General features: G+C 43.6%; 1 protein-coding gene across 1 annotated transcript in view; it reads right to left on the bottom strand.

Moving 5' to 3' along the window:
* The window catches only part of LOC114640748 (nesprin-2-like), a 154,360-nt gene that overhangs the window by 109,331 nt on the left and 22,262 nt on the right, over positions 1–22,767 (bottom strand). Inside the window, exons 9-16 of the mRNA XM_028789805.1 lie at positions 22,225–22,407; positions 21,399–21,536; positions 17,568–17,753; positions 15,128–15,250; positions 13,433–13,615; positions 10,006–10,137; positions 2,685–2,795; positions 1,909–2,025 (exon numbers count right to left, since the gene is read on the bottom strand). Of these exons, the coding sequence (XP_028645638.1) occupies positions 1,909–2,025; positions 2,685–2,795; positions 10,006–10,137; positions 13,433–13,615; positions 15,128–15,250; positions 17,568–17,753; positions 21,399–21,536; positions 22,225–22,407 (1,173 nt within the window). The remainder of the gene's footprint in view (positions 1–1,908; positions 2,026–2,684; positions 2,796–10,005; positions 10,138–13,432; positions 13,616–15,127; positions 15,251–17,567; positions 17,754–21,398; positions 21,537–22,224; positions 22,408–22,767) is intronic.

The following is a 22,767-nucleotide window of genomic DNA, read 5'->3' as shown; positions in this document are numbered from 1 at the left end:
GCAAGCTGGGGGACTAATCCGCCCTTTATTTAAACCTGAAAACAATCCAAAGGGGGTGGGGTGGGGGCAGAAGGAAAAGACAATTATCTGCAACCTTAGAAGAGCTCAGAGTGGCCTCGGGATGCTCAGGACTCTCCTGGAGTACCGCTCCCACCCTACATTTTATTTATTGGCAGTTCTGCACCCCAGGGACAGTAGTCAGTTCTAACCTACCATTCCACCAAAGTGCTTCTGAGAAGCATTGGCCTGGACATAGGCTACTAGCAAAAGGGCTCTGGCTCTATGATCTTCAAATCAGGGGTCCCCAGTAACTTCCTAAACAACAACCCTGCTTTATATGTTTGCCCTAAATCCTGAAGGCAGAAATCATTTCAGTCTATGGTTTACAAACTGTATATTTTGGGGAGAGGGGGTGTAAAAAATGTTGCCACAAGTGTTTACTACTACATAAGAATCTGTCTGGTCTCTGGTAATGAAACTAAAGATTCTATCTTTTATTGCTATTATTTATTCTTAATGACTGCAGTGCCACATTCGGCACAAGACCAGCTCCTGGCTTCACACCACAAACCTCTCTAATCCTCATGATCAGATGAGGAAACCCAGGCTTAGCTTTGATGGTCTATTCAAACTGCTGAAGCCAACGCTGGTAAGAAGAACCATAACTCAGTCCCTTATTTTACTATGGTTTGCTGTGTATAAATCCAGATTTTCCCAGTCTCACAAACTCTCTGGAATCCAAGTTAGACATCTGCTTTAGCATGTAACTGATGTAAAATAAAACCCTGGTTTCCTGAACTATCGTTGTTGTGACCCTCAGTGAAGACCCACAAATGAATGTGTACGTTATGAAAACCCTCGAACAGTAAAAGGTTTCTAAATATAAAACTGCCAAAAAAAATCAAACACGGAACAACAACAAAAATCAAACATGAACTGATGCTGGGGGATGGTTTGGTGGGTAAAAATGCTTGCCTCACAAGATTGACCTGGGTTGGACCCCCAAGCTCCACATAAAAAGCTGAATGCAGCAGTGTGAATCTGTAATCCCAGCATGTGTATAGAGAGATGGCAGGCAGGACAGGGGGACTGTCAGGAAGCTAGGCTGGAGTGGGCAGCAGAGCAGCAGACACAAGAGCTGTGACATCTGTTACCTTGATGGGCAACACTGTAAGAGAGGTGGAGAAGGAGGGAAAGGGGGCAGAGGAGAGACACTGTAACAACTACTGTTCATTCTTGTAAGAACAGAAAAAAGATTGAGAAAAAAAAGACATAAAATGTGACCCCAATATGGAAAGAGACTTCAAAAGCACCCTGGGTCTCTTTTAGGAGCTATTTAGTGAAACCCCTGGAGCTTCAGGGTCAAACAGCAGGTCCAGCCTAGAAGCAGGGTCCGGCAGGAAGCCTCCTTGAGAAAGGCGTGGGTTTCAAACCAGGAAGTTGGGAGGGAATGCTCTGGGGCGACTCTTTACTCTCTATTTAGTTCCCATGGTTTACTCTCCGAATCTGATCCTCTTTTGTAAACATAAGGTAGGTATTAACTTGCCTCGTGATCTTATGATTAAGCAACAAAGAACATAAAAATGTTTTTCCTGAACAGGACCTTGATCAATATGTATTGGTCTCCATTCCACACCCCCCCCCCATGTTATACACACAGATTAAACACTCAACATTAACACGACAACGATTTCAGGCTGACAATCACTGAACAAATAGGAAATGTCAACAGTGGATGGTCAAGCTTGCAATGGGACAGGAGTTGACAACATGCATGAGGATTCTGGCCTTTATAGGGAACTCTTCGCTCAACACACAGCATCACAGAAGTCAGACAACCACGGGCAATCATGGATGCCACTCTGGGAATCTGAGCAGCCGGCTTGTCATTGACAGGTGGGTACTCACCTGTTCTGTTTGGCTGAGCCTTGGGGACGGTTCTGGGCCTTGCTCAGGGCTTCCTGAGTCTGGTACAATGATGTGAGCCATGGAACTGTCACAGGTGCTAATTCTCCCATCTGTGTCCTGTGGAGAAAAGAATCGGCTCTGGCCAGGGTCTACCTTGCTGCCAGGAGAGGCCTCCTCCTCATCTGCTAATTTACAGATACAGATACCCTGCTCCCAGGGGAAGTCTGGTGTGTCATTTTTTAAAGTTTTTTTTTAACCTTATTATTTGTATGTATATATATATGTATACACACACACACACAAATATATATACCTGTGTGAGTTTATATCAACCATACATGTATAGGATCCTGTCTCAAGACAAAACAAGTAAGGGTAAGTAAAGGCAGCACTCCATGAATAGACACACAGTATTTACTTAAAAATTACTGATTTTTTTTAAAGTGTTCTCAATATACTCATGATCGATACACGAGGTAACACATATGTGAATGAACTTGATTTGCCCATTTCATGATGGTCCCGTATTTCAAAGCATCATGCTGTATGTCCTAAACATGTACAATTTTGTCAAAAAAAATTGGTGGAAGCATTTCCTGATCTAATCACTCTTTGTAACGAATCCTCTGATTTGCTATCTCTTATTTTCGGTCTTTGTATGGGCTACTCTGAAGGCTTGGGGATGCTGAGGGCAAGGCAAACAGAGAGGAGCATGGGAAGAAAACTCAGACACTAAGAAGCTCCCACAACCCCCACGGGTGACTTTCCTTAGTTACCTGCACAATGGTGGCAGAGGAGGAGGACGCCCCATCCCCCTCCAGATCCTTGCTGTGCCTCTCCAGAAGAGACCAGGATATAGACGGCGGTTCTGTTCTCCTGTGTCCATCCTAAGACAGTGCTCAATTGGTTAGCAAAGAGAAATATCTCCTTTTCATTCAAGATGACATTTACCAAAAAAGGCTAAATTCTGAAACAACTTTTATAAATTCCCTGTGTGGAACATGAACTTATTACTCTTTAGTAAAGAAAATTAAGGGTTTTTTGTTTATTTGTTTGTTTGTTTTTGGCTCAAGAAAAGCATTCCCATTTGGAGACATGATTTAGTGTGAGAAATACAAGGGACATGGGGTAGAAGGAAAGTAAGACCTTCGGCAAAATTGCCAAGGAGGCTGAGTCTTATTTGCAGGAGCTGAGTAGGACTCTGGTTATAAAAAGGTATAAGAAAAAAAAATTGCTCAAACCCACTAACTGTGGGAAGACAAGTTAAAGCAAGGCTTTGGCTCAGTGATTGAGTTCCTGTCTAGCACACGAGAGGTTAATCCGGGGCTAAATCCACAGTACTGCAAAATGAATGAATAAATGAATACCTGTGAATGAAAAAAAAGTCTAATAGACATCATATCTATCATAATGGCTTTTACTTAAACAGCTGGAAAATGCCTAGTTGTGGAAAGGATGTAGAAAGAACAGACTCATGGGTACTTTTCAGGATTATAAATTGAAAACATCACAGAGGCATCTCAAAAAACTAAAATATAACACCACATGCTTCTCAAATCCACCACAGGCCACATGCCCGATGGAGATGAGGCTGGTGTGTAGAGGAGATGTCTGTACTCTTGTGTTCACTGTGGAATTATCCACAACAGCAAGTCATGGATCAACCTCAGAGTCAGTCAGTAGATGAATGGTTAAAGGAAATGTGTGTCGGTCAAGTGTGGTGATGCACACACCCTCAGTCCCAGCACTCGGGAGGCAGAGGCAGGTAGGTCTCTGTGAGGTGGAGGCAAGCCCTGTCTACAGAGTTAGTTCCAGGCCAACCAGGGCTACATAGTGAGACCCTGAATAAACAACAAAGCAAAACAAAATGTGGTGGATATACCCAGTGGAACACCATTTCGCCATTAAAAAAAAAAAAAAAACCCAAACCCTGGGGATTCTGTCATTTGTAGTGACACAGATGAACCAGAAAACATGAGCTTAAGTGAAATAACCAAGCCAGGCACAGGACCACAATCACATGACATCACTTAAACATCAAGCGTAACAAAGTTGAACTTGTTAAGTCACAGTATAAAACAGGGTAGAGTGGTAGATAGAGGGGGATTTAGAGAGACATTGATCAAGGATGTAAGTTCTCAGTCAGGAGGATAATGACCAGGAGATGCATGAGATGTCACACACACTTGAAAATTGCTTAGACAGAGGCTAAATGTTCTTATCACACAAAAGTAAGACTTTGTATGGAAATACATGTTAATTAGCAGCATCACACACTCCACTGTGTGTACGGTATCATACTGTGATGGTGTGTATATGCTTGGGCCAGGGAGTAGCACTATTTGGAGGTGTGGCCTTGTTAAAGTAGGTGTGTCACTGTGGGTGTGAGCTTTAAGACCCTCATCCTAGCTGCCTGGAAACTAGTCTGCTAGCAGTCTTTAGATGAAGATGTCGAACTCTCAGCTCCTCCTGCACCATGCCTGCCTGGATGCTGCCATGTTCCTGCCTTGATGATAATGAACTGAACCTCTGAACCTATAAGCCAGCCTCAATTAAATGTTGTCCTTATAAGAGTTGCCTTGGTCATGGTGTCTGTTCACAGCAATAAAACTCTAAGACAAGTACCATGCTGTAGTTTATGAGGTTTTGTGATTTTTACTTGACAGAAACACCCCTGCAACTTGATGAATATATATTTTTTGCTGTTGTTGTTAAAGACAAACAAATTCTCTAGGCGGATCAGCTCAGAAGCATGTAAATGCCTGAAATGGAAATGTGTGGCTTGGGCTCTGGGCCCTCAGACTGTGAATTGAGGTTGTCTGGTGGTCAGAGCACAAAGCAAACAGTCACCCTCACCCTCCAACTCCATGCTCTAGTGACACTCAATAGGACAAAGTGTCTACTCTATGTGACAATGGAGCCATGAAATAATATACAAAATGAGCAAAAAATTGTCTTGTGGTTACACTTGAGTCACATAAACAAACTGCTGCTAGCTTTGTCTTTGAGTACAGTCTGTGCGATGCCTTAGTGTTACAAGTATGAGATGGAAATTGGTACCAAGAAGGTCAGGTTGCTGTCAACCAGTTACAACGAAGCAGTAAGAATCAGCTATATTAGTGGCAAATACAACTCACGTCCTTGACAATACTACTCTAAAACAAAAACATGTCTCAAATATGCAAAACAGTTATCAGCTATAAACCACACCAAGCCCAATACTCTCAAAGCCCCAGAGGAAGAATTCAGAGGTCTGCATCAGACAGAGGGCTCCTTCACGACAAGTGCCTCTCCTCCGGGGCAAAGTGGGCTTAGGTAAACTTAACAATATTGATAACTGAATAAGTACTTCAGTCTTGATTTTAAAATAAATTTTAAAATTGACATAAATAAATTTAATAAAAAATATAAATTTAAAAGCCTTAGGCTTTCTTGTTATTTATTTCTGACAGTCATTTAGAGATCTGGTTCTAGCCAGTTCAAACAGGAAAACTGTTTTCCTGGGAGCTGGAGAGATGGCTTGGCAGTTCAGCGTTATGTATTGCTCTTGCAGGGCCTGAGTTTGATTCCCAGCTCCCATTCTGAGATTTTTAACTCCAGTTCAAGAGGTTAAGATACCCCAGCCTCTGAAGGTACCTCACTTCATGTCCTGTGTATGTTCTCTCCCCATCCCTACACACAGATAATTCAAAAATAATAAAATACATACATTTTTTAAAAAAAGGAAAAAAAGGTTTTTCCTTACTTCACTCTTCACGGAGCTTTCTTCTGCTTCCTCCTTGACCACTGGCAGGAAAGACATGGAGTTTGTTCTGTTCAGCTGAAAGGCATAGCACAAGAGCACCTGCAGTCAGCCTGTGGACCAGCATCGAATCCTGGCCTGGTTGCATTTTTATGTACCTAAATCTTTAGGCATCGTCAGATATGGCCACCCACGCCAAAAAGTCTCTGGGCCTTGTGCCTTTCACTCCTTTCAGCCAAGTCTTGCCTGTGGAGTCTCATTTGCATGATCCTCTTAGCCCCGCCCCCTTGTTGTGGGGCCTTTCTCCTCTGCATGATCCTCAAGGCCCCACCTCCACACACCTGAAGTGCTGTTCACTGCTGTGGACTCAGAGTGGTCTCCGGCACTGGACCACTTTGAGTCTGCAATAAGATGACGATTCCAAGGCAGATACTTCAAAGGTGGTTCCCTCCCACCTTCCACGGGGAATTTCATAAGCATGTCTTTAGGTAACTCAGGCGTAAGAATTCTGGGTTGGATCCAGGGCAGACACACCCGGAGGATTTGTACTCAGTGGTAAACAACCTCAAGTGGGGTATTTCCACTTGAAAAAAAAATTCCTTTGCAATGGAAAGATATCTCAGAGGCTGTTGGCTCTCCTGTGGAATGTGGGGACAGAATTAAGCTAAAGCCACGCCTACCTTCCTTTCCGAAGCATCCCTCTCTGTCACTGCACACTCTGAAGTGCCTGCAGAGGGCTGGTCTCCTACTTCTTGCTGTTCTCGCTTCAGGTGCTCATGAAGGTTCAGTACAGCAGTCTTCAAGTCCACTAACAGATCCTCCTTTTTCTGGTTTAGATTCAGAATCTGCTTTTCCAACCCTCCGATCTCCCCCTGTTCAGAAAGAGTTGTGGGCATCGTTTGAGAGAAATCGGAGTGGCTTTTGGATGGTCCCAGGAGCCAGCTTCCTTCAGTACTGTTTACTGTCCTGGTCCAAGGCTACTGGACCCAGTAGCTAGTTCACAGACCTCGTAAAGCAGAGGATCTGGGGGTTGAACAAAGCATGGGAACCTGTAACAAGGTCGCAGGTGACTAATGTACAGCCAGGGTGGGGAGCCAGTGCCGTAGTAGTAGCTAACCACAGGACTCACAGAACCAGATTCCCCCGGCCAAGAACTGCGCTTTGATAGCACATACTTGCCACTTAGCGCACAGAATATTACAAGTACCTGCTCCCGTGTTCCCCCAGGAGATTATTAAGATTATTAAGAATATTTTTATTATATACAAGTAAGTTTTCCTAAAAGTCCATCAGGATGATGGAATTATAGAATCTTAGGTTTCGTAGGAATTATGTGTGACAGTTACCCTGACTCTCCAGCACCCTTTACCTGAGCTCCTCTTCAGGAAGCAGCGTTCACTCACAGTATCTCCCTGGCTGGGGTGTAGATCCAGCAGCAGAGTGCTTGCTTGCTTAGCATGTAGGTGACTCCTAATTTCACCTTAAGTACACACACACCCATACAAGCACGTTTCTAATGTATTCCTCAAAATCCTTTAGTATTCACTAAATTGTGTATGTATCTATGTACATGGAAACAAGCACACATGAGTGCCATAGGTCAACCTCAGAGCTATCCATCCCTAAAACCAAACAAACACGCAGGGTCTTCCTCACCCTGACTGGCTTGTAACTAACTAGGTAGACCAGGCCGAGTCCCCAAGTCATTGGATTTTTACATCCAAAAGAGTAACATGTCGCTCTGAACAAGAGAGAGAGTTCTGAAGTCTAGAGTGAGAAAGCAATTTCTGTCAAGTTGCAGCTAGTGTGGCGAGGCCAAGCTCTGGCTTCCCTAGGACTTCTGGGTTCTGGCACTCATTGTTAACTGATACCCCTATTGTATCTGCACGGAAAGTTCTCTACTAGCAGAGCTAACTCTGAGTTAACTATGTCTCGTGGTCCTCTTTCAATAAACACTAAACTTGGGCAGTGGTGGCACACGCCTTTAATCCCAGCACTTGGGAGGCAGAGGCAGGTGGATTTCTGAGTTCGAGGCCAGCCAGAGTCTACAGAGTGAGTTCCAGGACAGCCAGAGCTACACAGAGAAACCCTGTCTCGAAAAACAAAACAAAACAAACAAACAAACAAAACACAGCTAATAAACACTAAACTTCAATAGGAGATACCCCCAACAAAAGCAGTGCCACAGACATTAGAATAAACTCAGAAAAACAGCAACCAGAGATGTGTAGGCCGGAAGGCCCTGAGCTGCCATCTGCACTGTGGGATCTGTGTGCTCTGGAAGCCTCTAATGGGGTCCAGAGCTGAGGAACACTGCCCCTGAGGTTATTATCGTAATTGCTACCACAATGTACTTAGACTGAGGGCACAAATGGATGGGTGGCAAACCCACAGGCATCTTTCATGAATCAAGGTAGTGACACCTATTATTCATGGTAGGAAAAGCTTGCCAATGCCATTTAAGAACGTCCTTGATGAAGACATCCTGCTGGAGACCAGCAGTAGAGTGCTCACCCAGCCAGCGAGCCCTGTGTTCAGTCCCCACGTTGCATACCCCAAACCTATCTTTACTACTCTGGTGACAAAATGGAAGATGGGTTGTAAAGAAAGCATTTGCTGTGTCCCATGTGCAATGACTAAAAAGAACTTCCTAGAATGTGCATGCTGCGAGCTGGACTGCCCCTCCTTTTTTTTTACAGAACATTATTTTTAAACAAAATAAAACGGACAATGGGCTATGCGTATACACTTAAATGAGATTCTTCAAGATTTTTCTCAAGAAATGGTGCTATATAAGGACTATGGAAACACATGAAGCTTGGGAGTCATTGCATGACTCAGACAGTATTCTCTAAATGACCCAGCATAACATGATAAGGTGAGGTGTTAGGAGATACAGCACAGTCACGGTTTATGGAGGGACCACAATTAAGATTGTGAAGAATCCATCGATGAGGACTTAGACCCCCACACACACACACAGTTAGCCCTAACTTGCCATTTGTTGAGTTTTAGTGTAGGGTTGTGTTTTGTTGTTGTTGTTTAAATGCTCATGAAACTATGTGGCACATGCCTTGAATCGCAGCACTCAGGAAGGCAGATACAGAGGCAAGTAGAACTTTGTGAGTTTGAGGCCAGCCTGGTCTACACAGTGTGATCTTGTCTGCCATCATCCCTTCTAAAAGGTTGATCAGGAGTCAAGTATGAAGAGTCTCATTTCCAAGTGGGTGGTTGCCATGACAACCTTAGCTTTGTTCCAGACGGTTTTATGCTCTTGGGTAAATCACTGTGCTTGGAAGTCTTACTTTTCCACTTCAAGATATCATAGTTCCATCAAATCCTCTGGTAGAGCTAAGGAAGAAGTTAATTTTTGGGGGGGTCAATTCTATTTGCCCCTTCTTAATTTTTATTTATTTTTTTATTTATTTAGGTTTTTTTTTTCCCCTTCTTTCTTGACATACAAAGCCAGGTGTTCTGTCTTGTCAGTCCATTAGGGCTCATAAGGGCCATTGAGGAAACAACACTCTGTGTGTGTGTGTGTGTGTGTGTGTGTATTGTGTGATGAGCCCCAAAGACTTGTCCTATGTGTGATTTCCTGTATTTGTACTTCTACAACATAAGCTCTTTGAAGTTCTGAGTTTTTAAATATTTGACCCTCACCCTTCTGAGCGGCTCACACTGGGCCTGCGTTACCAATTCAGCAGTAACGGGCTATGTCTCTTGAATCTCTCATACTTCACCTTTCATGTTAAGTAAGCTACCCTCAGTCTCCCAGCTAGTAAATGTCTGGGAGTTTTGAGTACCACATTAACTGCTGGCCTGTGTCCATCAGGTATCAGGAAAACTATGAAGCTCCCATGGCCTTGGCCTCTCTCACACCATTTCAATACAGACGTACCAATATAAAAATCAAAACCGAAAAGGCCCTACCCATCGAGATTTATGGCACTAAAAATACGGTCCTTCATTATATCAATGTTCAGAGTTTTACTACCACTAAAGTCCAGCCCACCCATTCTGCCCAACCCTCCCCCACATCTGTTTCTTGGACACAGGGAAAATGCAAACCAAGATGTGCCATGCTTACAGTGTGGCCACCCAAGAAGCCTCACATGAGGACTCAGAAGTGAAGGCCTACCCACTTTCTGTAACTAGATCTCAAGTCCAGGGGTTGCAATGGCAAATTAATGACACTATCTAACCATGGCGTCACAAAATAAGAATGGAAAGAACATTGCTGCTGTTGGGAAAAAAAGATGTCAGGCACAACACGGTCACACTACAAAAGATTCTAGACACCAATCATAAAGTGAGAGTTCACAGGATGGACGGATTGATGGATGGATGAGATATACCTGTAATGACGGCATGTCGGCCATCTGGTCCTGTGACATATGCTCAGGGGAGAACTTGGCTGAGTAGTTAGTTAAGATTTGCTGCAGACGGTCTATTTCTTCATCACATTCAGCGGTCTGCTTTATGACAACCTATAAAATAACACGCAGCCCCCAAAGAGTCACTGTTACCACCTAAGTAACACACAGGCTATTTCCATTATCCATCCTGTTCCAAGTTCTTCTAAAGTGTGACTATGCACCCACACAGACTTCAATAGGAAACAGAAGCTTTTAAAAAAATTATATTATTATTTTGTATTTATTTGAGAATATACAGTAGTAGGCACTGTACTGGCCAAAGTCAAAGGACAACTTGCAGGCGACAGTTCTCTTCTTCCACCCTGTGTTTTCTCGGATCACCAGGCATGGCAAGCAATTGCCTTTCCCTACTGAGCCATGTCGCAAGTCCTCAGAACATCCCTGAAGTCTAGATTCATTTTCTAAATAAACAAAATTGTCAAATATAGTGCTATTCTATGTTCTAAATATTACCTGCATTTATATTCAAAATCTAGATGGCAAAGTTTGCTGCCACACTGGAGCCTAATCTTTACATTTCACTAGACTCCAGGGCACCTCAGCGGGGCTTGAGGCACAAATCAAATTAAATGCTTCTTTGTTCTGATGTATGTCTTTCTTTTTTTAAAAATATATATACAATGTATGAGTGTTTTGTCTGAATATATGCCCACTTACCAGAAAAGGATATCAGATCCCATTACAGATGGCTGTGAGCCACCATGTAGTTGTTGGGAATTGAACTCAGAACCTCTGGAAGAGCAGCCAGTGCTCTTAACCGCTGAGCCATCTCTCTAGGACCTACTCTTACATATTTCTAATCTAGAGGCCCTATTCAGGGAAACATTTTATACCATGGTAATATAAAGTTCCTAAGTCTTATGAAATTACTGCTATGTCATGTATACCATTTAAGAAAGTTTCAGAACTGTGTGTGTGCATGCGCATGCATGTGCTCCTTGCACGTGCACGCATGTGCTCTTTGCATGTGCACACACACAGATGCTCCTCCCACCTTTCTGTGGGTTCCAGGGATCACACTCAGGACACCAGGCTTGTCAGGCAAGCTCCTTTATCTATTGAGTCACCTTTGCCAACCCCTGTATTTATCATGCTAACATGATACGTATGTCAAACTTTCTACATGCAGTGGTGACATGCCTGATCCTGAAGGCACAGAGCACATTATTTGACATTATGGTGAATTTTTCCAATACAGACATCCTCCCTGCTGCCCTTTAGGGCTGGTGACGCACAGTTCATGAGTGACAGTCAGAAGCTTCCAGAAGCACTATGAGGTTGAAGAATGAGACAAAGCTAATCAGAACATGCCATGAACTGTAATGTTCAGGGAAGAAAGTTCAGATTTATCTGTAGACTAAATGAAACAATCAAAGCTTGAGGAAAATATTAGAAACAAAAACAGACTTCAAAAACGAGTCTTAGTACTTCTCTGGTGTGCTTCATAGTGAAGCAAAATGTCTTTCAAAATGACGGGTTCTGCCCTACACATAATTCTTCTTGGTATTTAAATAAAATAATTAACCAATATTTCTAGCTGCTGGCTAGAAATGAGTAACTATATTTGCTGCATATACCTGTTCCCCAGCTCACAGAAATGAATGACATCCTGTAATGACCCATAGAAGTAATTTGTCTTATTTTCCACAATAGGGACTTGCCCTAATCAAGTGGGAACTAAAGGAAATGTCCCATATTCCAATATTTTTTTCATTACCAATGTCTTACTTGCTTTGAAATATATGAGAGGCACATGTGATTCCAACCCATACAGTAAGATGAAAAACGTTCACAGCACAGTTTGATGCCTAACTTGACAATATATATATGTGTATATACACACATATATATACATATATATTGACTTGATATATATATATATCCCTCCACCATCATCCCTTTGCTTAGAGGCCACTTTAAAGCAGAGTTAGGGTTATTTTACTTTGCCCAGAAAGTTAGAAGAAATTAACGATGATCCATCAAATTTGATACTTTTTACTTCACTTATAAACTATTTTTAAGAAAGGTACAGTGACTGCTAGGTCACTGTTCTCTGCTGCTGGAGTAATACGCTGCTGGTATTAGGAGAGAAATGACATCAGTTGATTAGCAGCCAGGTAAGAGGGCAGAGAGTTGTCAAGCTTCAAATCAAGGAGAATAGGCTCCCCCAACTTTAGAGGGACAGGATGTCCACTTCAATGCAAAGGGAATTTTAGAAGTAAGAAGGTACAGCCCTTTCTGAAGCAAGAGACACAGAGTCTCTGCCCAGTGTGCCTGTGGGGTTCAAGGCTCTTTTAATGATTCTGTTCTATGGGAGCGGCTGTTGGCCTAGGAATATAAACTCTGAGGATTCTGGCCTGAGACTAGTGGAGTAATAAAACTTACAGAGGGGAGGGGAACCCTCCTGAGAGAGATGGGAAAATGTTGTCAGAACAAAATGGCCCCCAGGATGGAAAAACACCAGAAGATTCTAGAACTAAAATTCCTGCCTCATTGCACAGGAACTAACCCTGACACATGGTATTTCTTCTTCGGTCCTGCATTGAATCTTTGGACACAGGTCTCCCTGAGATGGTAAATGGCCCCGAGCTATCTATGCCTGGTGTTGGGGAATATACTGAGCATTTAATCCACAGGAAGAGGAAGTGACTGAGGTGGACGAGGAGACTGCCAGGTGCTGCCTACTTTACAGGTCTGAAGGGCCTTGATCAGGTTTGAATTCTCTTTCCCTTGTTTCACACACATAGGTCCTTAACAGAAGAACTAACAAACACAACAGACCACAGAATGCTAATGCTCTCACTGGGAACAAAGGTAAGAAACATGGGGGTGGGGGAGGGGAAGCTTATTTACTTATTCAAACTAAACACCACCTCTTGAGGAACAACTGCTTTCAATTAAACTTGAAAACTAAAAAGGGTAGTTTGGTTTTTGTTTGCTAACTTGACATAAGCCGTAAGCTGGGGTCATCTGGGAAAGGGAACCTCCATCAGATTGACCCATAGTTAAGTGTGTAAGGCATTTTCTTGGTTGACTTCATGTGGGAGGGCCCAGCCTATAGGGGGCAGTGCCACCCCTGGGGAGGTGGTCCTGGATAGTATAAGAAACCTGGCTGAGCAAGACAGTAGGTAGTGTCTCCTCCATGGCTTCTGCTTTAGTTTGTGCCTCCAGGTTCCTGCCTAGGCTTCCCTCAATGGACTATGACCCAGGATATACAAAGCTAAGTAAACCTTTTCCTCCCCAAGACCTTTATCACAGCAATAGAAGTCAAGGGACACGAAGAATGCAGCCAACTTATACTGGACACTTTCGTGCACTAAGTTGACTCTTGTCATAAACCACTCACCTTCAGTAACTCATTTTGTTCCTGAGTCACATTTTCCAAGAGTTTCACATCCTGTAAAAGCTGGCTTGTCCTCTGAAATACAGGCAGGGGGTTGGTTCCTGTTTGGGGTAGCCTCAGTTCCACTTGGTAAGTCATTATCTCAGCAATGGTCTTTTTCATGGGATGGATGTTTTCAAGTATGACCTTAACAGCAGTGAGGAAGCCCAGTACAGGAATGAAAACAGAAGCAAAACCAACCAAACAAATAAACAAACAACCCCCACAAAAGCCAGTGCAAGTTATTTAGTGCAAATTAAAATATTTATAATTTAAGATTGGTCTTTAATATGCGACTTCAATTAAAAATACTTTATTTTTAATTTCGAGAATATGCATGTGCTAAGAACCCAGCTCAGGTCCTCTGCAAGAGCAATATGCTCCTAACCGTGGAGCCATCTCTCCAGCCCTGAAGTTCTGATTTTGAAAGCATTTCCTTAATTCAGATTTGAGGTATGGTAGTGGTTAAGGGTCTTAGGAAAGAATGTTTGAGAAGGACTAACTTCCAAACACTACATCATCATTCACACAATCGGTTCCTAACTTCCTCCCTTCTCCTCTCTATATGGAACTGTGACTTAGTTCCGCATTCGGTTGCTAGGCAGGTCCTGAATCTTCCAAAGCAAGCATACCTAGCCCAGGGCTTCCTGTAGGAGTCCTTTAAAAAACGCTCCCTGAATTGAGCACAAGTATCTGGCCAAATTAAATGTTATTACTACAGACTCCATAGCTAATGACCTCACTTAACCCTAAAAGGGAAGTACTCTAACCCCCATTCCACAGGCAAGGAAACTAGGTTCCCAGAAGGAAGAAGGCCCGATTAAGTTTAGCCAGTGAGTCAGGGGGATTAGAACTGAGGTCTGCCTGATCCCCCAGTGCCTGCTGGAGATCACAAGTCTGTATATTTGCTGAGATACTGTGCATGGATCTTTTCCAACAATAGCCTAGTGAACGACCTTAGTACCAACAGAGAGAGAGAAGGAGAATCCAGGACACATGATTGCAGGGGTCATGAACTCCCCACGGGCTCACAAAAGTGCTCAAGGTCTGGGGAGGGCAAAGCTTAAATGACAAAGTAAACTACAGCAAAGCTACTGATGCACGAGGAACGTTACAAAGATGATTTAAATGATTTTCATGGAGCTGTGACTAAGAGCTCTGGCTGCTTTTCTACCCAAGCCCAGTTTCCTGAACCCACATGGTGGCTCGTGACTGTAACTCTAGTCCCAGGGGATCCTACACTGCCTTCTGGACTCCAAAGGGCACTCTGTGCATGTGGTACATAGACATGTATAGAAAAACACTCATATACATTAATATAAATAAATAAAAACTCAAAAATATTTCAAATATATATATTTGGTTTTTCGAGACAAGGTTTCTCTGTATAGCCCTGGCTGTCCTGGAACTCACTTTGTAGACCAGGCCGGCCTCGAACTCAGAAATCTACCTGCCTCTGCCTCCCAAGTGCTGGGATTAAAGGCATGCACCACCACTGTTCGGCTCTCAAATATATTTTCATATGTGTCTATAACTATTCCCAATCTCATCTGTATTAATCTAATGGATCCAACACATTGGGCCAAACTGTGGCTACATATTTTTAGGCAGACAGTAAGTATTATTTAAAAAAAACTTTCAAAAATAATTCATCCATACCTCCCCATGCTTGAGATGTTCTTCGGGTGGAAAATCAAATATTTCTTTGGATAACAGGATAGCTTTGATCTTTGCAACCTTTTTCTCCATTGATTTGACTTCAGACTCGATCGCAACCACATCCTAGAGTGTAGACACGAGACAAGCTCCTGTATTCCATGCTGCACGTTAATAATCCAGAACTCATAATATACTGTTATCAGTCCTATTCTCTAGTCTCATAGCTAATCAAAAGGTGTTTTCCACTTATACTGCTTAATAACTAAGTTACACCCATAGACGACTGTATGGCATTTAATAGAAAACATTAGTCTAAACTCACTGGAAAGCATTATGGAAGCCAGGCATGGTAAACTACAGGAAAACTACTGACGTACAAGGAACGCTACAAAGTGCCTTTGATCCCAGCAATCAGGAGGCAGAGGCATGCAGATCTCCGTGAGTTTGAGACCAGCCTGGTCTATAGAGCAAGTTCCAGGACAGCCATGGCTCTTTTACACAGAAAAGCCTTGTCTCAAAAAAATAAAAAATAAAACAAAAACGGCATTGTGAAGTCAAGATATTCATTGGGTCATTTTTCAGTTGCTCATGAGAACAAAGGTTGGCACCCTTCCAAGCCAGCTTCTAAAATAAACTCGAGTGTCTACACAGTCTTTAAATTTATCTTTGGAATGTGTTAAATATGTAAACACAAGTAGGTCTGGCATTTTGGAAATTCCCATCACTTTAAGTAGAAGAGAGAGAGAGAGAGAGAGAGAGAGAGAGAGAGAGAGAGAGAGAGAGAGAGAGAGAGAGAGAAGATAAAGTCACCCTTAAGAAACTAACAGACAAGAAGCTGGAAACTGGCCCTGGTTTTCTTACCTATCCCTAATGAGCTCCTGTGGAGCAGGTCACTGCTGAGTGATGTCATAAGCTACTCAGATTAATTTCAACGCTACATCCCTTGTCTGATGGTTAATTTTCTCAGTGCCAACGTCTGTAACCGGGCCAAGAATCTTAAAGTAAAATGCTAGAGAAAGACGTTGAAATATGTGAGGTACACTCACATGAGGTCAGGACAGATCCGACATGATAACAGGATGATGCAGTTGACAAGGGAGGCTTTGGAAATGATGGAGAAAGGCTGAAGGCTTAAAATTATAGCAGCTGGGAGTTACTTAATACTGAAGAAAACGTTAGAGGAGTCTCAAAGTAATTAACTGTAGTGGGAAATAATAAATAACTGGCACCAAGTTCCTGGGTGACTTCTTGTGAACTTTCTCCCCACCTTAACTTGTAAAATAAAGGCTAGAGCTGGTGATTGGGCGGTGGGAGGGAAGGTGGGGCTGAGAGGTTTAGGGGAGAAGAGGAGAGGAGAGAGGACGGGAAAAGAGAAGGAAGATGGAGTGAGAGGAAGACAATCCAGGTTTTGTGTGGCTTTAAATAGCCACAGGTAGCTATAACTATCTTATGAGAGATGGATAATTATAGGACAATTTGTCTTATCTAGGTGGGCAATTTATATCATTATCAATTGGCTCTGAAATTATTGTGTGGGCATCTTGTGAATTGGGAATTTATTGATATACAAATCTGACTAATTAATTATAAGCTTCTCGATTTTTGATTTACTGGGTTAAGGAGATCTGTGACCGCTGACCACAGGGGATGTATGGCCGAGAAGGTACAGATGGGTGGCTCTGAGGCAGATGAACCTGAGAAGGGAAGACTACCGACTGGAGCTAGTCAAGAGGCACGGAGACCAGGCAGAGAGTAGCTGAGTGTAGCATGGGAACTTGGTGCCGATAATTTATTATTTCCTGCTACAATTAACAGTGCTAAAGTACAGTAATTACGTATAGAAACATGGCTAAATTATGACAAATTAAATTACATTAAAATTTATTATTATTATTATTATTATTATTATTATATTTGTTTTTTTTGAGACAGAGTTACTCTTGTGTAGCCTTGGTTGTTCTAGAACTCACTCTATAAACCAAGCTGGCCTCAAATTCATAGAGATCCAACTGCCTCTGTCTCAAGTGCTGGGGTTAAAGGCGTGCAGTACCATCATCCAGCTTAAAATGTATTTTTTCACCTACTATTTAGAATCTATACCAAACTATAGAATGCATCATGAAGTCATTTCCATAAAAGATCACAGAAGCATGCCGCCACTTTGGAAAAGGCTGTCATAACTAAGAATTGACCCCAGGAATCGGGTCACAGAAAGAATAAAAATAGCAAGTATATTTATCAGGATTTTTCATGCCTGGAGCTAGACCACTCTGGGTGAAGGACGGGGACTTGAATCTTGCTATAGTTGTACAAAGTAAAATGTAACCCAAGAAATAACATCAATTAAAAATATATCTGTGTAGTGTGCTTTCGTAGGATTTGGGGGTGATTCCTGCATAATGAACAGTACACAGGAACCCACAACTTTCCGGTCACTTACATCTGCCACCTGCTGGACGTGTGGGAGGGCCTCCACTATCTGTTGTTGTAAAGCTGCCACCTGGTCACTTAACTCGTGGATGGTCTGGATTAAGTCATCTGTTTCAAAAATGATTGACAGATCTTCTAGATCGGTGAAAATTGAATGTAGAAGGCTGTGTTTCTGCTCAGAATCTTCCAGAGCCATCTAGAAAAACAAGAGGAAAAGGGGTAATGCCAGTCTGATGAAATGAGTCCATCAAGTTCAGATCCAAGAGAAAGTAGTGAACTGTTTCAGAAGCTCTAGGTCCTGGTCACTTCTGTGTTCAGAATGAAACAATGAGCACTCTACTGTCAGCGGGCTTGGGGGTGGGATGGGACTTGAGCATCTGCTGGCAGACCCCTATCAGACAATAAATGTTGGTTGTCTGAAGAGTCCAGAATTTCCTGGAGCTTGTTACATGACAACAGCTAACACAAGGAAGAACCCAGGTATCTGCTAGATGGTAAAGGAATACGCAGGCTGTTGCAGTACTCAGGGCATCACTGAGCAATGTGGAGAGCAACCACTGATGGCTACGGCAACGGGACGACTTGCAGGCACACTGTGCTAAGTGGATGTGCAATACAAATAAACAAAAATGGGTTAAAGGACCTGCTATGTAGCTCAGGCTCGCCTTGATCCTCCAACCTAGCCTTCTAACCACAGGCTTTACAGTAGATTGCTACTATGCCCCGGCAAAGTAAACCTTCTTATGTTTAGCGGTGAATGCTGACAGTCACGGTAGCACATGCCTGTAACACCAGCACTTGGTAGGTGCAGACATGGGGATTAGGAGTTCAAGGCCAATTTAAGCTACATGAGACCTTGCCTTAAAAAAACAAAAACAGAACAACCTAAATCAAAGGGGAAAAGTAACAAATAATGCCAGAAAATGGAAACTAGGATTTTACTAAGTATCTATTCCTTACACAGTCCACATGTGGGAAGGAACACATGCACGCTGTAGCGTGTGCGTGGAGGTCAGAGGACAACTTGCAGAAGCTGGCTCCCTTCTTTAAACCATGTGGACTTCGGGGGTGGAACTCAGGTCATCAGGCTCAGTGGCAAAGCGCCATTACCTGCTGAGCCATCCTGCAGGCCCAGGACAGCTATTTTAATTATAAGGACAAAATGTGATTTTCATACAGGACTAGTTCTTACAACCCATTTGAGGATTTACTAGGATCCACTGTGTGGGATAAACCCGGAGATCCCCTTGCTTGACTTCTTCTGCTCCGTCCAGCCGTTTAGAAGGTCCCTGAACAGTTTGAGAAACTCCTATCAGCGCAAGGGAGCAGAAATATCCTTCCTTCTGAGCTCATGGCTTACTTTAAATCATTTTTTTGTAAAAAAAAAAAAAAAAAAAAAAAAACTGAGGAAGAGCATCACTGCTCTCTTGTGTCTTTGCAAACTCTCAGAATTGATGAGGTTCAGGCTGCTGATGCGGCCCAGTTAGTAGAGAGCTTGCCTGGGAGAAGTCGTCATATCAGTCACCAGAATCACAGAAATCTAAGTGGGTGTGGTGATGTATGCCAGGAATCTTTGTACTGAGGAATGGAAGCAGGAGGCTCAGAGATGTCATACCGAGTTCATAGATAGCCTGGGCTTCATGAGACTGCCTCAAAAGTAAGATAAGATAAAATTGTGTGTGTGTGTGTGTGTGTGTGTGTTGGGGGGCAAGCCTAGAGAGGACAGGGATGGTCAGTGGGTAGGAGCACTTGCTGCTCTTGCAGAGAGCCCACTTCAGTCCCCAGCACCCACATGGCTGCTCACCCTTCTGTTAACTTCTACTCTTGAGGATCCAAGGCTCTCTCGTGGGCTCCACTGGCACTCACTGTACACACAGTGCACTTAGACACACGCAGGCAATATACTCATAAAAATAAATAACTCTTTCAAAAATGGCGAGTCATAAAACTGATTTAAAATAGAAAGCTAATATGATCTAGGGATATAGAGAATCAACCCAAGGTATGTGGGTAGAGCAGGGAATGAGGGACCAGAGGAACCACACGCAAGGACAAGAAAAAAAATAGGTGGGCGAAAACAGTCAGGGGGCCCCAAAGGATAAAAATGTACCACCAAATCTTGACTGTCGGGGAGGAGAGGCCAGCCCTCAGGGGAACACCTTAAATGTATAAAGGATTTAGACTACCTTTGAGGTCCAGTTACTATGGAAACTTATGAAAGAACTCCTTAGTGATTCTTTCTCAGGACCTAGTAGTAATGAGAGAAAGAAAAGCTACCTTTATAATCAACCCAGTCAGTACCAGGAGCTGGACAAACCCTGGCAGCCATGGCCCCAAGAAGAGAAACACTTCCATTGGCTCTGTCTCTCTGACTGACACAGAGAGGGATGCCCAGAAAGCCAGCATCTTCTGAGGCATGGCATGTTAGACCTGACTTCTATTTCTATTGCCTGGTCACTTACTTATTATTAGCATAGTTGCTTAAAACCAAAGAGATTTTATGGCTATGTTCCAGGGCGCAGGCCTAGCATAGCTGGGCTTTTAATCACAGAACCACAAGGCTGCACCTGAGAGGCCATCTGGGGCACAGAGGGGCGGGGTAAGAAGGCCTCCCTCCTGCTGAGGGAGGAGTTATCATTTTCTTCACTGGTGTAACCTCTCACAAGCTGCCTGCACTCCAGTTAATACTCTGCATACCCAGACTGGGCTTGTTTGTTTGTTCTTTGTTTTAAAGACATGAATGTAGGAGCAGACTCGTTGGAAGATGAAGATTTTCAATGGGAGAGTGAAGAGGTGGAAAAAGGGTAATTGCGGTGAACATGACCAGAATCATATACATGTGTGTATAGAAGTGTCCAAGAGCAAATAAAAATAAAGCCATCTAGATGGGGCCTTGTATGTAGCTCAAGAGGGCAGAATGGTTGCCTTACCTATATGAAACCCTGGGTTTAATCTCAGCACCATATAAACAATGCCAGGGGGCACATGCCAGTGATCTCCACACAGAAAGCAGAGAGACAACAGGATCAGAAGTTCAAGGTCAGCCTCATACATGGCAAGTGCTAGGTCAAGCTAGGACACGGGAGACATCTTACAAGTTTTCTTTCAGATTCACTTGAGCTGTTGATGGTCAGTTGTCGGACACAGGGAGAGGTTAGAGCCAGAGGTTGCTTTCAACTTCTTGAAGACACTCTGGACCTGTTCCCACAATCCTATCAATATGGTGGCTATATTCTTCAAGGCACCAGGACATTCTATAGCCTGTTACTCAGAATCCTTGGAGTTGAGTGCTTGTGACTGGCGGTGCATTCATAAGAGTGACCATCTCACTGCCTTAGCCATGTGACATGACCTAATGGACAATGTGGCTACCTCATCTCATTCATAGGACTGACCACCACATTACCTTGGCCATGTGACATAACAGAGTGAGCAGTGTGGCTACCTCATCTCATTCCTACTTGTGCCTGAACAGCGGGGAGAGGGCAATCACACAGATCCTGTATCCAGGTAATGAGAAAAGTGGTTATCATTTTAGAATTCTGTGAGCCATAACCTTCAACACCATTTAATATAATGTCTTACCTCCTAGGTGGGGAAAACTGAGGCCCATAGAATATATAACTACAGCATTAAAAGAGACATTCCACAGGACAAGAAGACCCAGAACCTCCAAGTCTAACGTCTGCCACTATCCCAAGCTTCTCTCTGTGTCTTGGCACAGTTAATGATGCCATGCACTTCCAAATGGATAGTAAAAAGCCCAGATGCTGCAGACTGGGTGGGTATCCCCTTTCACTCTGTAGGTTCTCTGACTTGGAGAGAGCCCTGGAGGTCCTACCTGAAGGGTGCTGGCACGGTGGCTCAGGGTCCTTGAAGAGTCATAGCAGGCAGGATTGGTCAGCAAACGACTGGTCTTTTCTATCCAGGCCTTTGTACTCTTCAGAAGGTCACTGTATTCTTCCATCTTTATTGTGGCCTGTGGGTGGGGGAGAAAACAGAAAGCAAGGTTGTTGAAGGATAGTCATTGGGTCTGACTGACCCCTGAGTAGGAAGCTAACCACTGTTGGCCAGTGGCATTCCAGGCCTTGTGGGTCTTTATCATGGCTGATGACACAGGCCCACCTGCTCCAAGTGAAAAACCTTTCAACTTGTCCTTGACGGGTACAAAGGGTTTAAGGAGTTCCCGTTAGAGCTGGGACAAAGGCTCCCAGTTAGGGCTTCAGCGAGCCTAGTCCCATTTCAGCCTCATTCTGAACACAGGGCTTATACTTTCTCCTCCAGTTCAGGCCCTGATTCCATCATATCTCATTTCAGGATCCTGCCCTAGCTGGACCACACTTGGAGCTTACCAAACATAGCTACTATTTAGGAGGAGAGAAGGACCTTGTTCCCAAAATGGCACATTGCGTTCTCACTGCCAGGCTGCTTCCCAGGCTCTGGAGATAGCGTGGCCTACATGCCCATGCCTGGGCCTTCATTTACCTAGGGAAACACACACCGGCTAGACTCCTGCTGAGGTCTCACTCTGCCACCTAGAGAAGGGAAGGAAGGGTGGCCACAACATGACACTACTGGCTGCCTCTGACTGTCACCCTTTGCTTGACTTTGTTTAAGCCCTTCTTGGAGCCCCCATGCTGTGCAGCTATCCATTTTCATGGCTGCACCTTGTTGAGCTGCGAAGTTCTGGATTCTGCTCTCTGGGATACTTGCTGATGCTGCTGGAAAGGAGCCATCAGGTTATCCATCCACTCTTGGGCCTGTCCTGGGTCCTGCTCAACCAAGTCCTGAACTTCAGAGTCCAGCTCACTCAGCTTGGAATGCCAGAGGTCCAGCTCGTCCCATATTTTCTGGAGAAGGAAATGCTAAGTTAATTTAAATGAAGATGCCATGAGGGGCTAGTGACTAGTTTGTACATGGCACTTGCACTTGGCAATGCCAAGATGACATCACAGGCACATCGGTTCATTCACACCCGACAACCATTTGTTGTCTAAACTGAGACTCGCTTTCTAATTGTAACCATATCCACTTCGGTACAAGTGAGCTATCACAGGACAGGAAGACCTGGAGAGTAACCTAGGATAATTAATACTAGACAAAGTCCACTGAGCCCCAAATGAGCAAAAGCCAGGAGGTCCACAGGTTTTAAAAGGTTATTTAACTGGGAAGTGATGATGTATTCCTTAGTCTCATATCGTGGGAGATTG

This window comes from Grammomys surdaster, unplaced genomic scaffold, assembly GCF_004785775.1.
Source record: "Grammomys surdaster isolate TR1022 unplaced genomic scaffold, NIH_TR_1.0 127, whole genome shotgun sequence".
Taxonomy (NCBI): domain Eukaryota; kingdom Metazoa; phylum Chordata; class Mammalia; order Rodentia; family Muridae; genus Grammomys; species Grammomys surdaster.
Note: the sequence above shows the minus strand (reverse complement) of the source record. Positions and strands in the feature narration are given on the sequence as shown.